Consider the following 23258-nt stretch of genomic DNA (forward strand, 5'->3'; position numbering starts at 1 on the left):
TGCACTCCTCCACCTTCCGTTTGAGGATGCTCCACAGATGCTCAATAGGGTTTAGGTCTAGAGACACACTTGGCCATTCCATCACATTTACCCTCAGCTTCTTTAGCAAGGCAGTCTTGGAGGTGTGTTTGGGGCCGTTATGTTGAAATACTGTTCTGCGGCCCAGTCACCAGAGGGAGGGGATCATGCTCTGCTTCAGTATGTCACAGTACATTTTGGCATTCATGGTTCCCTCAATCACACATAGTTACATAGTAGGTGAGGTTGAAAAGACACAAGTTCATGAAGTCCAACCTATATGTGTGATTATGTGTCAGTATTACATTGTATATCCCTGTATGTTGTGGTCATTCAGGTGCTTATCTAATAGTTTTTTGAAACTATCGATGCTCCCCGCTGAGACCACTGCCTGTGGAAGGAAATTCCACAAACTTTGCCACACTTACAGTAAAGAACCCTCTATGTAGTTTAAGGTTAAATCTCTGTTCTTCTAATTTTAATGAGTAGCCACGTGTCTTGTTGAACTCCCTTCCGCGAAAAGGTTTTATCCCTATTGTGGGGTCATCAGTATGGTATTTGTAAATTGAAATCATTTCCCCTCTCAAGCAAGAATAAGTTCAGTGCTCGCTACCTTTCCTCATAACTAATATCCTCCAGACCCTTTATTAGCTTTGTTGCCCTTATCTGTACTCGCTCCATTTCCAGTACATCCTTCCTGAGGACTGGTGCCCAGAACTGGAAAGCATTTTCTAGGTGTGGCCGGACCAGAGTCTTGTAGAGCTGGAGAATTATTGTTTTATCTCTGGAGTTGTTGCCCTTTTTAATGCATGCCAATATCCTTTTTGCTTCATTAGCAGCAGCTTGCATGCCATCCTCTACTAGGACCCCCAGGTCCTTTTCCATCCTAGACCCCCCCCCCCCCCCAGTGTATAGATTGCATTCATATTTTTGACTCCCAAATGCATCATTTTACATTTTTCTAAATTAAACATGTGGGCATGTATGCAGGCTGCAGTGGAAATCTCCTTCCTGAACTCTCAGCAATGGAGAAACTGTGCACAGTTTATCATGTAACCCGTGGTATACAGATCATCCAAAAAGGTATATAGTGGCAGCATTTTAATGTATACAAAGATCTATAAGCTTTGGGCACTGTGGGGGGGGGGGGGGGGGGGCGTCAGCGGCGGGTGAAATCGTTTCATATTACTGGGTTTAGTAACAATGTATAGCAAAACGTATAACACAAAACCTGTAACCCAGCAGAAGCCTTAATAACACTTAACCTGAGCTTGTGTAACAGAACATTGAGCATTAAGCCAAGACATGAAGACCCCACTTTAACTGTAACTGTATCACCATCGTTGTGGACCCTGCATGGAAACTCTCCCAGCAGAAGAAACAGACTAGACTATCTTTCGAGAGATGTCAGACCACAGGGGGGTGGGGCAGGAGAACAGAGTATGCAGCTGTCCGCTGTTTATGCAAGAAAAGGTGTGCTGTTCCTTTAAATATAATAGTAACAAGTGATGCAACCTAAATTAATCTGACACAATATCCTCGTGGGATTTCAAAAAAGGAATAGAAAATAAAGTGCTAATGCACCGAATGATGTGCAGTACACAATATCATATAATCAAAAAGAAATCTGAATGGTTCTTTGATTGAGATCCGCTCACCAAGTGAGCATATGTAACATGCAAACAGGGAGAGGCCTCATAGCGTAAAACATTTGTAGGTTTATTAAAATAAAACAAAACACACAATGAGGCTATGAAATTTGAGCAGTAAAATGAAGCCGGGCGCAGCGTTGCCCTGCCTGCCAGCCACCATGACATCACACGTGATCTCCAACTGATGCGTTTCCCCAAAAATGGCGTCTCCTGGGATTGAAGTGTAGCATGTGACATTTTGGCTAAAGTGTCACACAGGTGTAAATTTAGTTTTTGCCTCAGAACAGTTGGGGTTCTGAGGATTAATTATGTAGGTTGACTTTGACATCAGTTTGGCTGGGCTATGTTAGAAATTCTGCTTGGTCATGTGTGTGGTGAGGTGCACATGACAGGCCAGAACCAGGCCTGGTTGGACGTTTTGGGTATCAGCCTTCTCGGAGCCAATCAGCGGGAGTGTCGGGTCTCGCTGAGGACTCTGGGAAGTGGTACTTAAGATGTTGGGGTCACGTGTTTAGGGAGAGGAGTTTGTGAGGCCCATGTGGTCTGTTGTTTTTCCAGGACCAGGGTAGCCCCACGAGGGGTCCCGGTCACGGGGTGTCCGACATCCCTCAACATGTTCCAGCTAGTTACCCCCAATAGACCCGCCTGGTCTGGGGTAGAGATCCGTCCGTTCCTGAGTCTCAGAACCGGCTGGTCCGAGGCGCAGTAACTGAGGGAGGATTTAAGATGTCCGGGTGTGCTCTCGGCTTGGAGGGGCATCACAGCTCGTGGAAGTGACTGGGGGAGGACTCTTCGGAGGAGGGCCAACAAGCAGCATCCTGAGAAGCGCCTGGTTACTGAGTTGGGAAGGACATTGACGAAGTCCCGCTTTTTCCAGTACTACTAAGGAGACAGAGAACGTTCCAGGTACTGAGGAAAAAGGTTCCTATTCACTCTTATTGACAACCTGTACACGTTCATAGGATTGCTCCAAGTTTTGAATCAACGTGGTGACTGCCATGATCTCTGGCTAGAGATCTGTTCAGCCTTGTACCCAGCTGCGAGTGGCTAGGCATTTTTTGGTCCAGACCAGAGTGGAGATAGCATATGTCCCATTAAGTACTTTTCATCAAGCAATTAGACCATCCAGGTATAATGCCAGACTTTACGTGAAGTCAACTTCCTAGCCTTCAAGATCGTATGGATGACTGAATACAAAATGCCCTTATCCATTAGGTTTGTGGATTCAACAGACATGGCATTAAAATTAGTAAGTGAGAAGTAGGATGGAATATTGACCCTTGGGACAGGAAGTCCAAATGATCTGTAAAAATCCACAGAGCGTCTGTCAGGAGCTTGCATATGTTGGTGTATTGTATTCTCCTGGGCCAATTCATTGTAAGGGGGATCAATGGTATGCCCTTCTTTTTGATCCTATATAGTAGACAGCGTAGAAAAGGTGTAAATCAGATTGCATTGATCCCACAACTTCACCAGAGTATCCACTATGGAAGCTCGAGGGTCCCTTGACCTGACCACAAACCTGTCCAGTTGGTTTTTGATTTAGGGCACCAAGAGGTATATATATGGTATTCCCACCTTTGACAAAGGGCTTTAGACTTCTGGGTGGGGAGCCATATCCACCAGATCCACTTGTAGACAATGAGAAAGTCTGCCTGCTAAATTTCCATGCCTGGAATGTGGATAGTACAAGAACATACATTTCTGCCCAAGAGAGGATCATGTTTCCCTTGGAACAGTGCAACTTCTGCTGCCTAGATGATGTAGGTCATGGCCATGGCATCATCTGACTGGATTCTTGTCAGTTGCCACAATAGAGGAGTCTAGCAGTGACGTGACACTACAGAACTGAATCACCCTGGGTTCCAGAATGTTGATTGGAAGTCGAGCTTCCTCCAACGAAGACATCCCCTGCACCGATAAGATATTCAGGACTGCTACCTAGCCTGATGGACAGGCATGCATTGTGAGAACTTCCCACAAAAGAAGAATTCCCAAACTCTAGAACCGGATTGGAAATCCCCCCCCCCCCCCCCCCCCACATCAGGCAGAGACTTGCCTTGAGGTTCAGAAGCACTGTGCAAACCTCCAAGGACTGAGTTTTTGTCCCACACAGCCAAATTGTTGAATTGCAAAAGTCTGGAATTAAAGCTCAAAAGAGACCACCATGGGACCCAAGACCCTCATACAAGCATGACTTGAGGGCTTCTTTCATTCTCTGACATGATAATGGAGACACAGAAGTTTGTCCTGAGGCCGCATGATACTGGATTAAGTTTTATAAAATGTCAGACCCAGATACTCCAGTCTGTGAGATGTGCTGAACAATGAGGATTCATACGAAGCTCTGCAGAACCATACATCTCTTGGTAGTGGCTGACACAGACTGGGAGAACTGATCCTTTAACAGGAGATTGTCCAGGTACCCCACAACATGAATCCCCTAAGGATGCAGTAGAGCCAAAACTGGGGTAAGCACCTCTTTGAAAACCCAGGGTGCCGTGGACAAGCCAAAGGGAAGTGTGACACACTGGTAATGCTGATCACCCACTGCAAAACTCATACAGCATTAATGAGACAGGAAAGTGCAGATAGGCATGCCTGATGTTTATTGAGGCCAGATAGCAGTAATCTGGCAGACTGTTTTAGACACATCTGAGAGTTGCATAGCCAAATCTGTAAAGGCAACGATAGCCTTAAAATGGTTCTAAAGCCTCAAGTTTTTTTTTACCTTAATGCATTCTTTGCATTAAGATTAAAAAAAAACCTTCTCTGCTGCAGGATCCCCCCAACCCCACCCCCTATTCTTACCTGAGCCAGATCTGATCCAGCGACATGCAGTAGAGCAGAGGCTCTCTCCACTGTCTTCCTCCTCATTGGGCAGATTGATAGCAGTGGGAGCCATTGGGCTTTTCTTGCCCACTTTTAGTAAAAGAAAATTGAGCCAGAATCAGAAAACCAAATGAATCGGTTTCAATCTGAAGGGTTTACTAAACAATGGATTATCACCCTCCTGGTTTCACATATGGAACACTGCTGCTCTGGCCTTACCCTTTAGGCCCTTGTCTGTCATTCAGTCTTCACGGACAAGCTTTGTCCATACAGCTTTGCTGCTGTTGCTCTCACCTCTCTCCTAGGTGGAGCCCTCCTGACTCCTGGGCAGAGACCTCCTCTGTCTGCTGGGGGGCAGCCTACAACCATAGCTCTAACTGTACCAAAAGTCCCATACACACCTGCCCCATCAGTGTGCAAGACAACCTGGTCCTAGGATTGGAGATTTCATCCTTCCCAAATCCTTTACAAAATCTCCAAGTTTCTTTATATTTTTTTACACAATAACACAATTAAATATAAATTAAATATAAATCATTGTCTAAAATAATATTGGATACTGTATATCAAGTGTAAACCCCTTTATAGATGTATACCGTGTGCATAGGAAAAAATGTATACCAGAGTGTTCATGTTTTCGCCAGGTGCTGGGGTTCCACTTGTCCTTAGTGAATCTTTTACAGCTCTACACGTTTCATTACTTGGTTTCTTATTCAGGAGCTTTTAATAAATTAGAAATGGGATGTAGAGCTCAAGGCGCTCACCATTCGGAGCCAAATAGGTAGCCCAAGTGTAGCCGAAAACACAGTCCTACATTGGATGTGAGGGCATACCAATACACTCAGGTTAGGTATTCATAAAGTCTGCTAATTTCATGAATATTAGTACTTCCCAGGGTGGCCTGTGAGCCTTGATTTATGGTCACACTGCCAGGGGTACACCGTTAATGCGTTAATATAGCTGTTTGGATAGGCAAAAAGACCTCAGTGAATGGTTGTTAACAGCAGGCCTGTTTCAAGTTAGCAGATGGTCCATTTCAGGGATACTGTCCTGTGTTGTCTCCACAAGGCTGCCGCCATCAGATGCTGCAAGGGGGGGGGGGGGAGAGAAATTTCAGACTTATACAATTTATATAGTGAGAAAATTGTTTCAATAGCTCAACTAATGGTCATTTATACATGCACATTTGCCATCCTCTGACTCTGGAGTCAGTCCTTCCAGTGGAATCAGAAAACGGTGTCATTTATAACTCTGAATTGTGTGCTTATGTATAAGTTAGAGAATATTAAATAAAATAGCTGACTCTTTTTATTTCATCAGTTGTAAATTGACAACTTCTACAGATTGAATTTCAGCACACATTTATACTTTGCTGCAATTCTGTTTGCAAAGCTATGCACCCATCATAAGTTAACATTCTTGAAAAGAAAAAAAGTGCCGTGGAATGTTGATGAAAAATGTATCAATGTATTTTAGGGACATTTTATAATGGACAGCTGGAAACCAATAGTGCTGCTATGTTGGCATATCTTAGATTTTGGAACCTTAACATAGTCTGCATATGTTTAAGTATTTTTCCCTAGCAGTAATAGAGCCTTTAATCTAAATCTTAGTGACAGGGTACAGATCAGTGACGCAATATTCTTTAGGGCGGCAGAATTGGAGAACACGACAAGCTGTCACAATGACACAAAGCTGTTGCAGAACCTATTTTGTGCCAGAATAAGCAATAAGGCAATGATGCCTCCAAATGTATAATAAGCAGTTGTGATTAAGCCTTCTGGCATATAGAAACCTTTACCCATTCTGCAACTTGCTGACCATTTTAAACAGATATTGAGAAGAATTGTGAATGTATTGCTCTCATATTGTGAGATGGTAAACGGTTATAGAAAGAAGTCCTAAAAATAATACTGAATGTTAAAAAATTTGCAAACCCAGTGAAGGATAGGTGCACTTGCACCCAAAGTTATTGTAAGATGCCTACAGCAGCATGGAATATAACTTGCTAATTCATCACCTGCCTAGGTAGACAACATATGGTAATATTTGCTGACAACATGTCATGTTTAAGAAGATTTACAGAATAGATCATTATATTGCTGTTTTGAAAAAAAAAATGCCAACCCTCTTTAAACAGTCCACTTTCTAATTACTTAAGTTTTGCAGTGTTAAAGGTATGCGCCAGTCAAATTCTGATCTGATGGCACTAATAATCATAACAAGTACTGTATGCAACACAGGCAACCTAACTTTATTAAATCTATACCATACCCTTATCTGTGCACGCAACCTGGCAGGCCGCAGGAAAAGAGAGGGGATGAGAGAACACACCTCCTAATGGTTCCTGGCCACATGCCCTCAACATGAGGAAGGTGCTTTGGAGTAGCCCCCCAAAGCATCTTGTCCCCATGTTGATGGGGACAAAGGCCAAATCCCCACAACCCTTGCCCGGTGGTTGTTGGGGTCTGCAGGCAGGGGGCTTATTATAATCTGGAAGCCCCCTTTAACAAAAATAAAAAAAATAAAAATGTCACGCGGTGTATATCCATCTCATGCCACCTGACGGACCGAAAAAAGAAGAAAAAAACCCTGCAACAGCTCTGCCTCCATTCGAGCCTCTCACCGAGTGATGCTTCTTCTCGGTGACAGCTGTTGTAAAGCTGAGTCCGGGGCTACCCGGTGATGTAAACGGGTGACCCGCCCCCCTCTGACACCACATGACATCAAAGGAAGGCAGGGTCCCCTGTTTTACGTCATTGAGTGGCCCCACGCTCAGCTATATAACAGCTGTCATTGAGAAGAACCGTCACTCGGCGGGAGCCTCCCATAGAGGTGGAGCTATTGCAGTTTTTATTACTTTTTTTGGCTCGTTGGGCAGCAAGAGATGGATCTACATCGTGGGCCATTTTGATTTTTAATAAAGGACTTGTCCCAAAGTGTCTCCTGTAATTTTTACTATTTTTGACACTTTTTTGTGAAATAGGGAAACAATGTACCTGTTACCAATTCACAAAGGGCGGAGGCTGGGATCTGGAGGTCCCTTTGTTAAAGGGGGCTTCCAGATTCAGGTAAGCCCCCCCGCCCGCAGACCCCCAAAACCACCAGGCAAGGGTTTTGAGGATGAGGCCATTGTCTCCATCAACATGGGGATAAAAAAATAAAAATGTGCTGTTCATACTAAGTGTTGGCACCAAAGTCTCATGTCGAATCAGGAGGCATTTGAAGCCTTTCAACGCCTCCTATTCAAGTCTATGGTAATGCTCAGTAAACGCTCTGGCGGCATTTTCAGCATGCTTTTAGTGCAGTTTTGGCACGTTAAAATTTGTTAATTTCTGGCACTTTCCATTGTGGAGCAGTTTTAACGCTCATTAAACGTTAATAAACTGCGCATAGGGAGTTTAGGGAACATTTTTAACCCTTGTAAAATACCCTATTCTAAAGCTCATTGATGCCCGTACGAACACCATACAAATGCTATAGAAATGTTTGTTGGGTGTTACAAATTTAGTCAAGTGTGAACAAGCCCTAACAGCTTCAGCTTTTCTGGGAAGGCTGCCCACAAGGTTTAGGAGTTTGTCTATGGGAATGTTTGACCATTCTTCCAGAAGTGCATTGGTGAGGTCAGGCACTGATGTGGACAAGAAGGCCTGGCTTGCATTGTTCGCTCTAATTCATCCCAAAGGTGTTCTATCGGGTTGAGGTCAGTACTCTGTGCAGGCCAGTCAAATCCTTCCACCCCAAACTCGCTCATCCATGTCTTTATGGACCTTGCTTTGTGCACTGGTCCAAATAATTTGGTAGAGGGAGGATTCTGGTGAGGGGTTGCTTTTCAGAGGTTGGGCCTGGCCCCTTCGTTTTAGTGAAGGGAACTCTTAAGGCATCAGCATACCAAGATATTTTGGACAATTCCATGCTCAATGCTCCCAACTTTGTGGGATCAATTTTGGTATGGCCCCTCCCTGTTCCAACATGACTGCACACCAGAGTCACTCCTCTTCCTGCCCATTCACAGAAGCCTTTGTATTATATGAACATATTCACAACATTCCAGGGCAACATGGTGGAGGGGTAAGTAGAGCTACCTCTCACAGCCCTGAAAGTCTGAGTGTCTTAAATGTAATTCCTAGAAGAGCAATAAACCTGTCAAATATAATATGAAAAATAAGCCTAGGAGATACCACGCAGCTCCTTGGACTTAAAGAGGAACTGCAGTCCGCTCACATAATTTGTAATAAAAACATTTTTTGTTATTCTGAAGCTTCCCTCCAACCACTTTACATATAATTTTATAAATACTGTTATTCTGTACTTGCCAAATAGGCTACAGAAACCCCCCTCTACTAAGTCTGGCTGCATCCATTTTAACTGTGGGCATCTAAAGCTGCTGCCTGTTCACTTCCTGGATTTACACACACACAGAAGTACACCTCTAGCTCTGCAGCCATTCAGCTCTCATTGGCTCTCTTATGACTCATCCCCCTCCCTTCCTGGCAAACTTTCACAAGAGTGAAAGAGGGAGCTGTGCATGATGACATAAGCCTAGGCTAATGACCAGACAAGAAACAGGAAGTGGGCTGTATAAGGTATTTACTGGCAGAAAAAAAAGGTTTTACTATCCAAAGCTATAACAACAAGGGCAGAGAATTTAATAGATGCGAAGTTGAAAAAATGACTGAAGATCTGCTTTAACTTAGTGTGTCTTTACCTTTTACAAAGTCACTGAATTCTTGTAGTTTAGCCCTAAAGTTTATAAAATCTTTCTGAAAATGTAATTATTTTGCTTATATATGACCTAAAAAGAAATCAGTTTTTCATGTACAATAAGGCCGCGTACACACGGGCGGATTGTCTGCCCAACTAAGTTCGTCAGACAATCCGACAGACAATCCGTCCTACTTTTGAATGAACGGACTTGACCACACACGATGAACAGACAGTCCGCTGAAAGCTTGCGCGATGACGTGTACGGCACGTACGACGGGACTAGAAATACGACGTCCAATACACTGCAATGCAACCTTCGGCGTGTAAATCCTTTCTGAGCATGCGCCATACTTAGTCCGTCCAACTTGCCTACACACGAGTGGACTGTCCGCTGAAACCAAGTTTGGACGGACAAAATTACGGAAATTCCGAAAGACTTAGTCCGCCAGACTGTCCGCTGAAAAAGTCAGCTGAAGCCCACACACGAGCGGATTGTCCGCTGAAACACGTTTCAGCGGACTAAGTTGGATGGACAATCCTCTCGTGTGTACGCGGCCTAAGGCGGCGTACACACGCGGGGACTGTCTGCCAAAACTAAGTTCGTCAAACAGTCCGCTCAAACTTTTGAATGAACGAACACGCCCACACACGGCACTTTTTGAGCGGACAAATACGGCAAACTTTGTTCGTCGTACTAAGTCCGCGCAACTTTTGAAATGAGCGGACTCGCCCACACACGAGGCAACAGTCCGCTCATTTCGAGCGCGTGTCAAGGTAGGCGGGGCCCGCGACGGAGACGTCGCGGGCTCCGCCGCCTGGAATGGACTTAAAGGGGAACCCCAACGCCGAAAAAAATCGGCGTGGGGGTCCCCCAAAGTCCACAACAGACCCTTGTCCGAGCACGCTACCCGGCCGGCCAGGAAAGGGGGGCGAGCGAGCGCGCCCCCCCTCCTGAGCCGTACCAGGCCGCGTGCCCTCAACATGGGGGGTGCCTTGGGGAAGGCACCCCAAAGCACCTTGTCCCCATGTTGATGAGGACAAGGGCCTCTTCCCGAAAACCCTGGCCGATGGTTGTCGGGGTCTGCGGGCGGGGGGCTTATCGGAATCCGGGAGCCCCCTTTAATAAGGGGGCCCCCGGATACCGGCCCCCCACCCTATGTGAATGAGTATGGGGTACAATGTACCCCTACCCATTCACCTGTAAAATAAAAGTACCCAAAAAAGAACACAACACACGAGATAAAATATTTTATTGCACAGCTCCGGGGGTCTTCCGTCTTCGGGGGTCTTCTCGCCGGACTCCTCCGCTATCTTCTTGTAGCTCTTTTGCTAGCGGAGGAGTCCGGCTTTCTTCCTCCCCGCTGCCGGCCTCTTCTCCCGACTTCGGGGGTCTTGTCCCCCTCTTCGGTTCTTCTGCCGGGCCACCGCGCCTTCTTATAGCTCTTTTGCAGACGGTGGCCCGGTCTTCTGTCGCCGCTGTCGCCGCCGCCTTCCGTTCTTCTTCTTCTTCTTGTTCTTCTTGTTCTTCTCCAGGAGATGTTGACACGTCGCTCTCTCCGGCCGGAATGCCAGAGCCGCGCTGAGCGGCCACTTATATAGTGACAATGGGGCGGTGTCACATGGTATATGTCACATGGGTTGGTCACATGGTGACCCCGCCCCCTTACGATGTCATAGTCCCCATGTGACATCAACCCATGTGACCAACCCATGTGACATATACCATGTGACACTGCCCCATTGTCACTATATAAGTGGCCGCACAGCGCGGCTCTGGCATTCCGGCCGGAGAGAGCGACGTGTCAACATCTCCTGGAGAAGAACAAGAAGAACAAGAAGAAGAAGAAGAACGGAAGGCGGCGGCGACAGCGGCGACAGAAGACCGGGCCACCGCCTGCAAAAGAGCTATAAGAAGGCGCGGTGGCCCGGCAGAAGAACCGAAGAGGGGGACAAGACCCCCGAAGTCAGGAGAAGAGGCCGGCGGCGGGGAGGAAGAAAGCCGGACTCCTCCGCTAGCAAAAGAGCTACAAGAAGATAGCGGAGGAGTCCGGCGAGAAGACCCCCGAAGACGGAAGACCCCCGGAGCTGTGCAATAAAATATTTTATCTCGTGTGTTGTGGTTTTTTTTTGGGTACTTTTATTTTACAGGTGAATGGGTAGGGGTACATTGTACCCCATACTCATTCACATAGGGTGGGGGGCCGGTATCCGGGGGCCCCCTTATTAAAGGGGGCTCCCGGATTCCGATAAGCCCCCCGCCCGCAGACCCCGACAACCAACGGCCAGGGTTGTCGGGAAGAGGCCCTTGTCCTCATCAACATGGGGACAAGGTGCTTTGGGGTGGGGGGGCCGCGCGGCCCCCCCTTCCCCAAGGCACCCCCCATGTTGAGGGCACGCGGCCTGGTATGGCTCAGGAGGGGGGGCGCGCTCGCTCGCCCCCCTTTCCTGGCCGGCCGGGTAGCGTGCTCGGACAAGGGTCTGTTGTGGACTTTGGGGGACCCCCACGCCGATTTTTTTCGGCGTTGGGGTTCCCCTTTAAGTGCATTCCAGGCGGCGGAGCCCGCGACGTCTCCGTCGCGGGCCCCGCCTACCTGTACACGCGCTCGAAATGAGCAGACTTCCCTCCGAGCGGGAACAGTTTGCTCATTTCGAAAGTGGCCTACACACGGGCGGACTGTTCGCTCAAACCAAGTTTCAGCGGACAGTTTTTCGGAATTTCCGAAAAACTTTGTTCGTCAAACTGTCCGCTGAAACTGTCCACTGAAGCCCCACACACGAGCGGACTGTCCGCGGAAACACTGTTCAGCGGACAAAGTTGAGCCAACAGTCCGCCCGTGTGTACGCGGCCTTAGTCTTAAAGCTAAATAACGAGGAGCCAAATAAACAAGAGTCAAACATAAAATAATGTATTTGTTGAAGAAAGTGATCCAAAGTTAGTGTCTATAATTGTGCATGGCCTCCTTTAGGTATCAATATCTGCAACTAATGCCCCGTACACACGAGTGGAATTTCTGTCAGAAAAACAGATAAATCTTGTTTTTTTTTTCTGACGGAATTCCGTTCAAGCTTGGCTTGCATACATACGGTTAAACAAAAGTTCTCTGAAATTTTAACTGTCAAGAACGTGGTGACGTACAACACTATGACGAGCCAAGAAAATTAAGTTCAATGCTTCTGAGCATGCGTCAAATTGTTTCCAAGCATGCATGTTTTTTTGCGCATTGGAATTGCATACAGACGAACGGAATTTCCGACGAAAAAATAGAGAATCTGAGCTCAATCATTTGCTGGTGGGAATCCCGCCAGCAAAAGTCCGATGGATCATACACACGGTCGGAATTTCCGACCAAAAGCTCACATCAGACTTTTGCTGGTGGAATTTCCGATCGTGTGTACGCGGCATAAGGCCCCGTTCACATCTGGCATTTTGGGATGTTGGCCAGAATTGTTGTGATTCTGCCCGAGATCTCAAATTGCACGGTAATGGTATCAAAACACACCGCATGTTTGCGTGGTATTCATTTTTAATGGTAGCTAGGTTTTGGCTCAATTGTTGCGCAACAAATGGCTCTGCAATCGCAGCTAACTGCATCATGTGAAGCTTGTTGCCCAAAACGGAGCAGGCGCTTCTTTTGGGTGACAAGTTTTGCACAATGAGGTTTGCTGCAAACTTCTTTAAAGTGTCACTGGAGCCAGTGTAAGATTACTAAATTTGTGAAGGTCACAGTTGTGTCCCTCTCTCTACACCGCCATGACTCTGTGACATGGGGGAATTGAGCTTACCCAGTACACAGCATCACAGCATTACTGTAAGGGCTCATTCATATGTTTGTTTGTTTTTTCCATTCTTGGTATGTGTTTTTGTTTTACTATAAATCTTTTTTTTTTTTTATAGACAGCACACAAAAATAGTGTTTCTTTAAGGAAGGCTATATTGAGTTGCCCAGGAAATGTGGGCTTTTTTTGTACATCCTGCTTAGTAACCTGACATTTCTGTGAATATCTTCATTTACTCGTTTGCTGTTAGCCACGTTAATCATTAACTTGTGCTGTATTTTGTGTGAAGTAAGTATATTTTCTAAATGCATTTGCATGGTTGTGTGTGTATGGACATGAATATATTTTGTGTGTAGCTTTACATATATGTATGACAGATCTGTATACTGATAAATAGGTGAGTGTGTGTGGATAAGAGTATATATACTGTATATATATATATATATATCTCACACATACTAATTGTATGTGTAAATAATGCATCTTAATATAATGCAATGAATCATTTTTATGATTGTAGCAGACAGCATGGATTCTGCAAATAAGAATTTTACGACAACCTCAACCACAGAAGATTATGTGTATCCTGATTTCGTAACATACACTGTCAAACATCTGACTTCAGTTGAAGAAATTTTCAAGCCTGTCCTGTACAGCATCGTTTTTACCTGTGGACTTGTTGGGAATGGCCTGGTTTTGGGGATACTGATATGGTTTAAGAAGCTGGCTTCAGTGACTGACATATATCTGCTTAACATGGCAATTTCTGACTTACTCTTTGTGTTCGCCCTCCCATTTGTTATGTACTCCATTAAATACCAGTGGGAATATGGAGATGCAATGTGCAAAATCCTGGCTGCAATGTATTACATTGGTTTTTTCAGCAGTATTTTCTTTGTAACAGTCTTAAGTGTGGACAGGTATTTAGCAATTGTCCATGTGGTCTTTTCACTCAAGTTCAGGACTGTACGTTTGGGCATCATTATCACTTTGTCTGTTTGGACATGTTCTTTTCTCTTTTCTTTGCCTAACTTTATTTTTCACCATCAGGATATTAAAGATGGATTAAAATATTGCACGGTTTCTTATCCAAAAGAGCAAGAAGTGACAATGACACTACTGTCATATTTGCAAATGAATGTCTTTGGCCTAATAATCCCGCTTACCGTTTTATTTTTCTGTTACTCTCGTATTATTAAAAATTTACAAAACAGTAAGAGTAGGCAGAAGAAATATGCAGTTAAGTTGATATTTATAATTGTCGCTGTGTTTTTTCTCTTTTGGACTCCATATAATATTGTGATATTTTTTAAGTTTTTAAAAGTACTTGGCGTATTTAACTTCATTTTCCAAGATTTGGATAATTTTTCGAAACAATTGGATTTGGCAATAGATATCACTCAGACAATATCATTTGTCCATTGCTGTTTAAATCCTATCATTTATACTTTTGCAGGGGAAAACTTTCAGAAGCATTTATGTAGAATGTTTAGCAAGCTCCTTAAATGCATGAAAGTTAATAAAGCATGTGGATCATTTGAAAGCTCACTTCTAGACCGTTTTTCCAGTACCAGGGAATCTCGATCTTCATCTTTTACAGAAGCTGTTGTGTGACATGACCTGCACTGTGGTTTATGATGCCAGTGCCAAAAAGAGAAGAACATGGCCCCACATGCCCTGACACCTAATTTTACTCCTAAACCGGCCTGAGGGTATAACACTTCCCAAATTATGGATTGCTGGGATTTTAACAGTTGGGGACAAACTCTACAGCACTTGCGGGTTGTTAACATTTGAAATGCGTCCTCCCAAAGATAATGAACTTGGTAACTAGGGGACAGCACCCGCCTGCAGACTTGATGATCTCTCAGTAGAGCTGGATTCACGCCACATGAATTATGTTCAGTATGCGTTAAATGTTCTTCCGTAGACCTCCTATTTTTATTGTGTTGCTTTGATATACATTTTTTCCTAAAGCAAAAGTACTTTGTTTCCCTTAATGTGCACTGTAACTTGTAGTGTGTTAGGCTGTGTTTAAATGCAGCGTGTTCTATTTCCACCAAGTGCATAGCTACACAGCATGTAGTGTGAACATGGCCTATTGGTAACATTGGATAATTGTGTATGTAAAAACTGTGCTGTGTACTTTTTTTGCTTGGGCTAAGCATTTTGCTGTGATGGCCTTTATGACCACACGTCTGGCCGCACAAATCTATACTTCTCAAATAGTGTAAATATGTTTCTATTGTGTAGATGATGTGATGCAATTAAAAATTAGACAGAGTAGTTTGCTGCTTCATGAAATTATTACATTGTACACACCATATTTGCAAAGTGCTAACGCAGCCTTGTAAACATGTCAAAGCTTTTCCATTGTTGAACTTAATATGAGAACAATGGATATGAGGGATATGTTTGGATTCAAAGAATCATTACAATTATTCCTATTTAACAAATCCAAAAAGTATCCAAGCTAGGTCAGAAACAAAAATAGCAAGCAGCCACTTAATCATCCGTGATACCAGCTGTTAGTAAAATAAAATAAAAAAAATACATAAAAGCTAAAGATCATAAAAGTGCAATGTGCGAGAAAAATGGAATGTGCAAAAAATCTAATATTAGATCATTATTATAATCTTACATAAATGAATAACCCCAAATAAAGTGCAAATTATGCCAACAATTGTAAGTAAAGACAATTAAACACATAAATGCATACATAGTAATGATAAACATCATTACATGTAGCATTTATATAGCAATGAAAACATAAGTCCTATTTCATATAGAGCCAAGAAAAGTGCCCATAAAGTGCACATTTTTTTTCCCATGAAGTGCAAAAGTTGTAAGTAAAGTTGATACATGAGCTCCGCCACCATACACTAACAATTAACGTACGCCTCTTACCGAATAGCGTGGACCATAAATTATAATGGTCAAAGAAGCGTGTGATAACCCGGCATCAAGGTAAATGGTGGCCACTCGATAACCGCTCCATTCAGGTCATTCGTATAGAAAAAAGCCAAGTATAGTGAAGCCTGTTTACATTGCAATCTCTTTATTCAAACTGCATAAGCAGTACCTTCAGCATTCTTGTATTAAAGCAGAAGTAATATATCCCAGCAGACTGTCAGCTTGTGTGGAAGAAAAGCTGTGAGTATCGGTTTATCGTGTGTGATGTCTTCCATGTAGGTTATTCATTTATGTGGGATTATAATAATAATCTAATATTTGATTGTTTGCACATTGCATTTTTCTCGCACATTGCACTTTTATGATCTTTAGCCCTGCTTTTATGTGTTTTTTTATTTTATTTTATTATTCCTATTTGTTAAATATATATTTTCAGGAAACAATTTTCAAAGATTAAAGCTGACCATGCATTATACAATTTTCTTATTCAATTTCCTTTAGATTTACCTTCCACTATATAGTACAAGGGCCCACCTGATTGCATACAAATTGGAAGTGTTTGGGTTTGACCTCATATTATATGGTTTGGTAAATCTGGTAAAGAAAAATTGTATAATAAAAATTGTATGATGTATGGCCAGCCTTAGGCCTCATGCACATGGGAGCCTGGAACCACACAATGTAAAATTTGCGTGCATTACCCCAGCTGGGAGCCACAGGTTTTATCTTATAGCTGCACACAGAAATCAATAGCTTTTCACACCTATACACTGGTACCTGGGTAAAGCTGTGCATGCCTGCGGATAGATGCTCTCAGACCCATACTTTTTGCTTTCGGGGTCATATACTCAAACGTATTAGCTCAGTTTTTTAGGTACTAGTGTATAGCCATTCATTTTTATGGGTGACTGTGTCCAGCACCTGTGGCTCCTGGGTGGGGAAGTAAACCCGAAGTTTATTTGCTACAGTCCCAGTCGCCCACCTGTATGTGGTCTAATTCTTTTAAGGTAATTACTTTTGATCTACTTTTGCTTAGTAGCACAACAAAAATATAGTGTTTCACTTTCCTTTTTATACATATGCAGCTACAATTCAGTGTGGTCATTTCAATCTATGTGTTTGGGCTGCACAAAGGCTGAACCACAATGAACTATCTAGATGGCATCACTTAGTTGTAGATGTGGATTGTGGATTGTACTTTTTAATGTACTTTTCTTTCTAATGCTTGGAAAAACATAAGTACTCTTGTGGTTTTATCTAAAATAAATGTGTGTCATTTAGAAAATGCTGTTGGTGTTCTTTATTTTGTCCAGGTTGTTAGCATAGCTCCCAACTGTCCCTGATTTCGAGGGACTGTCCCTGATTTCGAGGGACTGTCCCTGATTTGGACCAATGTCCCTCTGTCCCGCTTTACGCCTCATTTGTCCCTCATTTTGGTCTGATCCGCATAGTTGTATATAAAATGTACTTTTTATCTTTCAAAAAGTGTTTCCCAGTGCTAAACCTTTCATCTAATTCTAAATTGCTGCATTTGTAACCACTTACGGACCGCCCGCCGCAGTTTTACGGCGGCTGTTTGAAAGAAGATATCGTTGTCATGGCAGTAGCTGTCTGCTACAAGATAAAAGTGGTCTCTGTGGCGGATTCCCAGCAAGATCACTTTTATCAGTGGTGGGAGAGGACCCCCCCCCCCGCTGTGATCCAGTGCCCTTCGCCGCTTACCGGAGCCGGCAGCTGTGGAGGCAATCACGGGTTGTCTCCTGCTTGGTATGGAGACGAGTGAGGGGAAGATGGCCCCCACCCGTCTCCATACAATTGCTGGGCAGAGGCAGTATCAAAACATCACTTCCGCCTACAGCTCTTAAAGGGCCAATTTTTTTAAATTCTTTTTTTAAATTACAATTTTATTTTTTTATTTTTAATTGCATATTAGTCTAAATATGAGATCTGAGGACTTTTCAACCCCAGATCTCATATTTAAGAGGTCCCGTCATGCTTTTTTTCTATTAAAAGGGATGGTTACATTCCTTGTAATAGGAATAAAAGTGACTTTTTTTTTTTTTTTTAAACAGTGTAAAAATAAAAAATAAAAGGTTAAATAATAATAAAAAAATGTAAACGCTTCCCGTCCCGCCGCGCTCGTGCGCAGAAGCGAACGCATATGTGAGTATCGTCCGCATATGAAAATGGTGTTCAAACCACACATGTGAGGTATTGCCAGGATCGGTAGAGTGAGAGCAATAATTCTAGCCCTAGACCTTCTCTGTAACGCAAAACATGCAACCTGTAGAATTTTTTAAACCTCGCCTATGGAGATTTTTAAGGGTAAAAGTTTGTCGCCATTCCACGAGCGGCTGCAAATTTGAAGCATGACATGTTGGGTATCAATTTACTCGGCGTAACATTATCTTTCACGATATAAAAAAAATTGGGCTAATTTTACTGCTGTCTTTTTTTTTATTCAAAAAAGTGATTTTTTCCAAAGAAAAGTGCACTTGTAAGATCACTGCGCAAATACGATGTGGAAAAAAGTATTGTAATGACCGCCATTTTATTCTCTAGGGTGTTAGAAAAAAACACTATATCATTTTTGGGGGTTCTAAGTAATTTTCTAGCAAAATAAAACTGTTTTAAACATGTAAACACCAAAATCTCAAAACGAGGCTGGTTCTTAAGTGGTTAGAAGCCAATATAAAGGAATAGTAGTGGTAAAATAAAAAGTCCTTGTGGATTTAATTAACCTTTTTTTGTTGTTAATTTTCCTTTAAGGGGGTGTGGCAGGGGGCGTGTCCTATGCCTACATACATTTGTTAGTAGGTGTTCCTCATTCTCATCTCAAAATTTTGGGAGGTATGTGTTGGGCTTTACTCATACTGGTGCATTTAGGAGCATTGTGGGTTCAGTGCATTTAAAAAAAAAAAAAGGCTTGCTTGCTGTATTCTTGATGCAGTTTTCAACCAATGATGCATTAAATGCATGTAAAACATACCTACAGTGCACCGCAACATAGATATGAATAAAGCCGTATTTTCAGATTGCATGACTGGTATTTTTAAGCTCCTTATTGTACAGATAACGTTTAAACAATATAGTCACTATATGTGGAAATTGTAAATGTTGAGCATTATACATGAAATGGTAGAGCTTAGTATGAACCTAGTTTAAAAAAAAAGGTGGCGCATAGATGAGGTTATTTTTTATTTATTTTTTTCATTTTTCCTTTTTCTGTGACACCTTAAAGTGGTTGTAACCTACGGATGTTCAGGAAAAAAAAAAAACTGCACGGCGATGGTATAATGTGCTAGTATGCATCGCATACTAGCACGTTTTGAAATGCTTACCTTGGAATGAAGCCCTCCAGTGCTGTAAAGTTACCACTGACAGGGCTAACACATTCCCCCGTCTTTCTTCTGGGTTTTCGAGCTCCGACGCTGTAATTGACTGGAGCAGCAATGACATCACTCCTGTGTCACTCACCAAAATGGTGCACGTTTAGTAGATATTAATTTTACCTACAGGTAAGCCTTATTATACTTTAAAGTGGTTGTAAAGTCAGAAGGCTTTTTATCTTAATGCATCCTATGCATTAAGATAAAAAACCTTCTGTGTGAAGCAGCTCCCCTCATCCCCCCTAATACTTACCTGAGGTTCATCTAGATCTAGCAATGTTGCACGAGAGACTTGACCATCCGGGACTCCCCTCCTCATTGGCTGAGACAGCAGGGCGGCGCCATTTGTTCATGTTACTGTCAATCAAAGTCCATGAGCCAGTGAGGAGTGAAAGGGGGTGGGGCTGGGCCTCAGCTCTGTGTCTGAATGGACACAAGGAGCTGTGGCATGGCTCAAGGGCCCAATAGCAAGCCGCTTGCTATGGGGGCAAGCAACAGGAGGGAGGAGCCATGAGCACTGAAGTGGGACCCAAGAAGAGAGGGATCTGGGTTGCTCTGTGCAAAACCACTGCACAGTGCAGATAAGTATTACATGTTTGTTATATTTAACAGAAAAAAAACCAAGACTTTAGTATCATTGTAAGTGGTAAACGGGAGTGCAGGCATGAATGGGCCAGAAAGGCAAAACCGGCTATAAAAACAGTCAGAAGTCTGAATCGTTATCTTAAACGTCTCTAAAAATGTCTATTATCTTTGACTCTGTTGGATGGATTTCCCTCATTTCCTGTCCTGATGCATAGAATTATATCCCCAGTAGGGTGCCAGATAGTAATTAAAACCTGACAGAGGCTCTAACCCTTCCCTGCTCTATTTAAAATATGTTATGGTTGACCATTCTACCCTACCTTATGTTTTTATTCTGAATATTGCTGTCTTCTTTATCTGTTGTCATTCCCTTTTCCTGCTGGAGTTCTTCTAATGCCGCGTAGACACACGGGCGGACTGTTCGCCCAACTTAGTTTGTCAAACAATCCGACAAACAGTCCGCTCAAAATTTGCATGAGCGGACTTGACCACACACGATGAACGAACAGTCCGCTGAAACCGTGCGCGATGACGTGAACGGCACGTACGACGGGACGAAAAATCCGACGTCCAATACACTGCAATGCAACCTTCGCCGTGTAAATCCTTTCTGAGCATGCGCAACACTTAGTTTGTCGAACAAGCCTACACACGAGCGGACTGTCCGCTCAAACCAAGTTTCAGCGGACTGTCTTACGGGAATTCCGAAAAACTTTGTTCGTCAGACTGTCCGCTGAAACTGTCCGCTGAAGTCCACACACGAGCGGACTGTCCGCTGAAACACTGTTCAGCGGACAAAGTTGGGCGAACAGTCCGCCCGTGTGTACGCGGCCTTACTGTTCTAAACCTATGATGACAGTAGTCCCTTGCATTGTTTTGTATCGCTAATTAAAGCATAACTCCAAACTTACTTTTTTTCCCCACACTTCTGGCGTGTCCTCTCCTGTGTTGAAATCGATTGCTCTCACCTTCTTTCAAACTTGCATCTCTACAGTGTTAGGTCGCGTACACACGCGGGGACTGTTCGCCCAACTTTGTCCGCTGAACAGTGTTTCGGCGGACAGTCCGCTCGTGTGTGGGCTTCAGCGGACAGTTTCAGCGGACAGTCTGACGAACAAAGTTTTTCGGAAATTCCGTAAAACTGTCCGCTGAAACTTGGTTTGAGCGGACAGTCCGCCCGTGTGTAGGCTTGTTCGTCAAACTAAGTTCCGCGCATGCTCAGAAAGGATTTACACGGCGAAGGTTGCATTGCAGTGTATAGGACGTCGTATTTCTAGTCCCGTCGTACGTACCGTTCACGTCATCGCGCAAGTTTCAGCGGACTGTTCGTTCGTCGTGTGTGGCCAAGTCCGTCCATGCTAATTTTGAGCGGACTGTCCGCTCAAACTGTTTGACGAACAAAGTTTGCGTGTGTACGCGGCCTTACTCTTTGAAAATGTAGAAGCTAACTTAAAACTAAATTCTAGGAATTTAGACAAATTGTATTATATGCATGCATACTATGAGACAAGTCAAATGAGGTATCTTCTGGATTGATCTGTATTATTTACAGCTGACATTTTGTTGCACTCCTGGGGGATATACCTCAGGCTGTGAGAGGAGAAAAATACACACAATACTTATGTACGCCCCTTTGCTCTGCTTCCCATTCACTGAAGCCATTGTATTTTATTAATGAGTTCATATAATACAAAGGCTTCTGTGATTTTGCAGGAGGGGAGGGCAGGCATAGTAGCTGCAATGACTTTACACTCGAAGGAGCTAAGACCAAAGCATCCAGCATTGGATCTCTGGAATGAATATTCATAGAGAACAGTAAACCTGTCAGATATGAAGTAAAGAAATAATTCCACAAGGTGACAGGCACCTCACTGGACTTAAAGTGTTACTAAAGTATATATATATATATATATTTTTAATTAATTCAAATAACAAACGTGTTATATGTACCTGCTCTGTGCACTGGTATTGCACAGAGTGGCTTGGATCCTCCTTTTATGGTGTCCCCAGCAGCGATCTTGGCTCCTCTTATTCTCTTTAGGACTACAATAGCCAGCTACTGCCTTAGGGGAGAGCATTGTCTGTGTGCTCCCGACCTTTGTGTCTATGGAGCCATGCTCCAAAAATGTACACAGCGAGACTTGGGCCCGTCCACCACTTCCTCTTTACTGCATCTGATTGACAGCAGCAAGAGCCAATGGCTCCTGCTGCTGCTTGAATGCTGTGTAAAAAGGAAAAGGGAGAATAGATTCAGCCTTGCACATCGCTGATTTTTTCTCCCCTCTCTTTGCCTTCACACAGGGGAAGGGGGGCACAGAGAAACTGAAAACCTTTTTTACCTTAATGCAAATCATGCATTAAGTTAAAAAAAAGTTTTTAGGTTTAGTAACACTTTAAACCTAAAACTGTGAGCTATCAGCACAATCACGTTAGTAGCCAAAAAATATTATAACCAAAAAGTATTGTGAATGTACAACCCAAACATTTGTTGCAAGCTATAACCCCTCACAGTGATTTCACTTCACATACATGAACCAAAATAATACATAATAGTGTACAACAAACAAAATTCAATAAGTCTCCATGAATAGTCATTTTTCCTTAAATGCTTGTATTCAATGCGCAATTGTGGTGGGGTCCTCCTCCCAAACATCAACCTGATGCATTCAAATCACACGTAACAATGGCCTCTCACCTCCTTATTTGACGTCACTGTTAGGCCGCGTACACACGGGCGGACTGTTGGCTCAACTTTGTCCGCTGAACAGTGTTTCAGCGGACAGTCCGCTTGTGTGTGGGGCTTCAGCGGACAGTTTCAGCTGACAGTTTGACGAACAAAGTTTTTCTGAAATTCCGAAAAACTGTCCGCTGAAACTTGGTTTGAGCGAACAGTCCGCCCGTGTGTAGGCTACTTTCGAAATGAGCAAACTGTTCCCGCTCGGAGGGAAGTCTGCTCATTTCGAGCGCGTGTGCAGGTAGGCGGGGCCCGCGACGGAGACGTCGCGGGCTCTGCCGCCTGGAATGGACTTAAAGGGGAACCCCAACGCCGAAAAAAATCGGCGTGGGGGTCCCCCCAAAGTCCACAACAGACCCTTGTCCGAGCACGCTACCCGGCCGGCCAGGAAAGGGGGGCGAGCGAGCGCGCCCCCCCTCCTGAGCCGTACCAGGCCGCGTGCCCTCAACATGGGGGGTGCCTTGGGGAAGGGGGGGCCGCGCGCCCCCCCCACCCCAAAGCACCTTGTCCCCATGTTGATGAGGACAAGGGCCTCTTCCCGACAACCCTGGCCGTTGGTTGTCGGGGTCTGCGGGCGGGGGGCTTATCGGAATCCGGGAGCCCCCTTTAATAAGGGGGCCCCCGGATACCGGCCCCCCACCCTATGTGAAT

General features: G+C 44.0%; 2 protein-coding genes across 2 annotated transcripts in view; both read left to right on the forward strand.

The window, feature by feature from the left end:
• Window positions 1-23258, forward strand: part of IMMP2L (inner mitochondrial membrane peptidase subunit 2) — a 1432488-nt gene that overhangs the window by 142861 nt on the left and 1266369 nt on the right. The window lies entirely within an intron of this gene.
• Window positions 13194-17167, forward strand: LOC143961834 (C-C chemokine receptor type 4-like). Its single transcript, XM_077471166.1, has 2 exons — window positions 13194-13274; window positions 13507-17167. Exon 2 carries the CDS (start codon window positions 13515-13517, stop codon window positions 14598-14600), a length of 1086 nt encoding a protein of 361 aa, XP_077327292.1. The 5' UTR covers window positions 13194-13274; window positions 13507-13514; the 3' UTR covers window positions 14601-17167.

This window comes from Lithobates pipiens, unplaced genomic scaffold, assembly GCF_037356315.1.
Source record: "Lithobates pipiens isolate NorthernLeopardFrog02 unplaced genomic scaffold, aLitPip1_a1.2 Scaffold_8, whole genome shotgun sequence".
Lineage (NCBI taxonomy): Eukaryota > Metazoa > Chordata > Amphibia > Anura > Ranidae > Lithobates > Lithobates pipiens.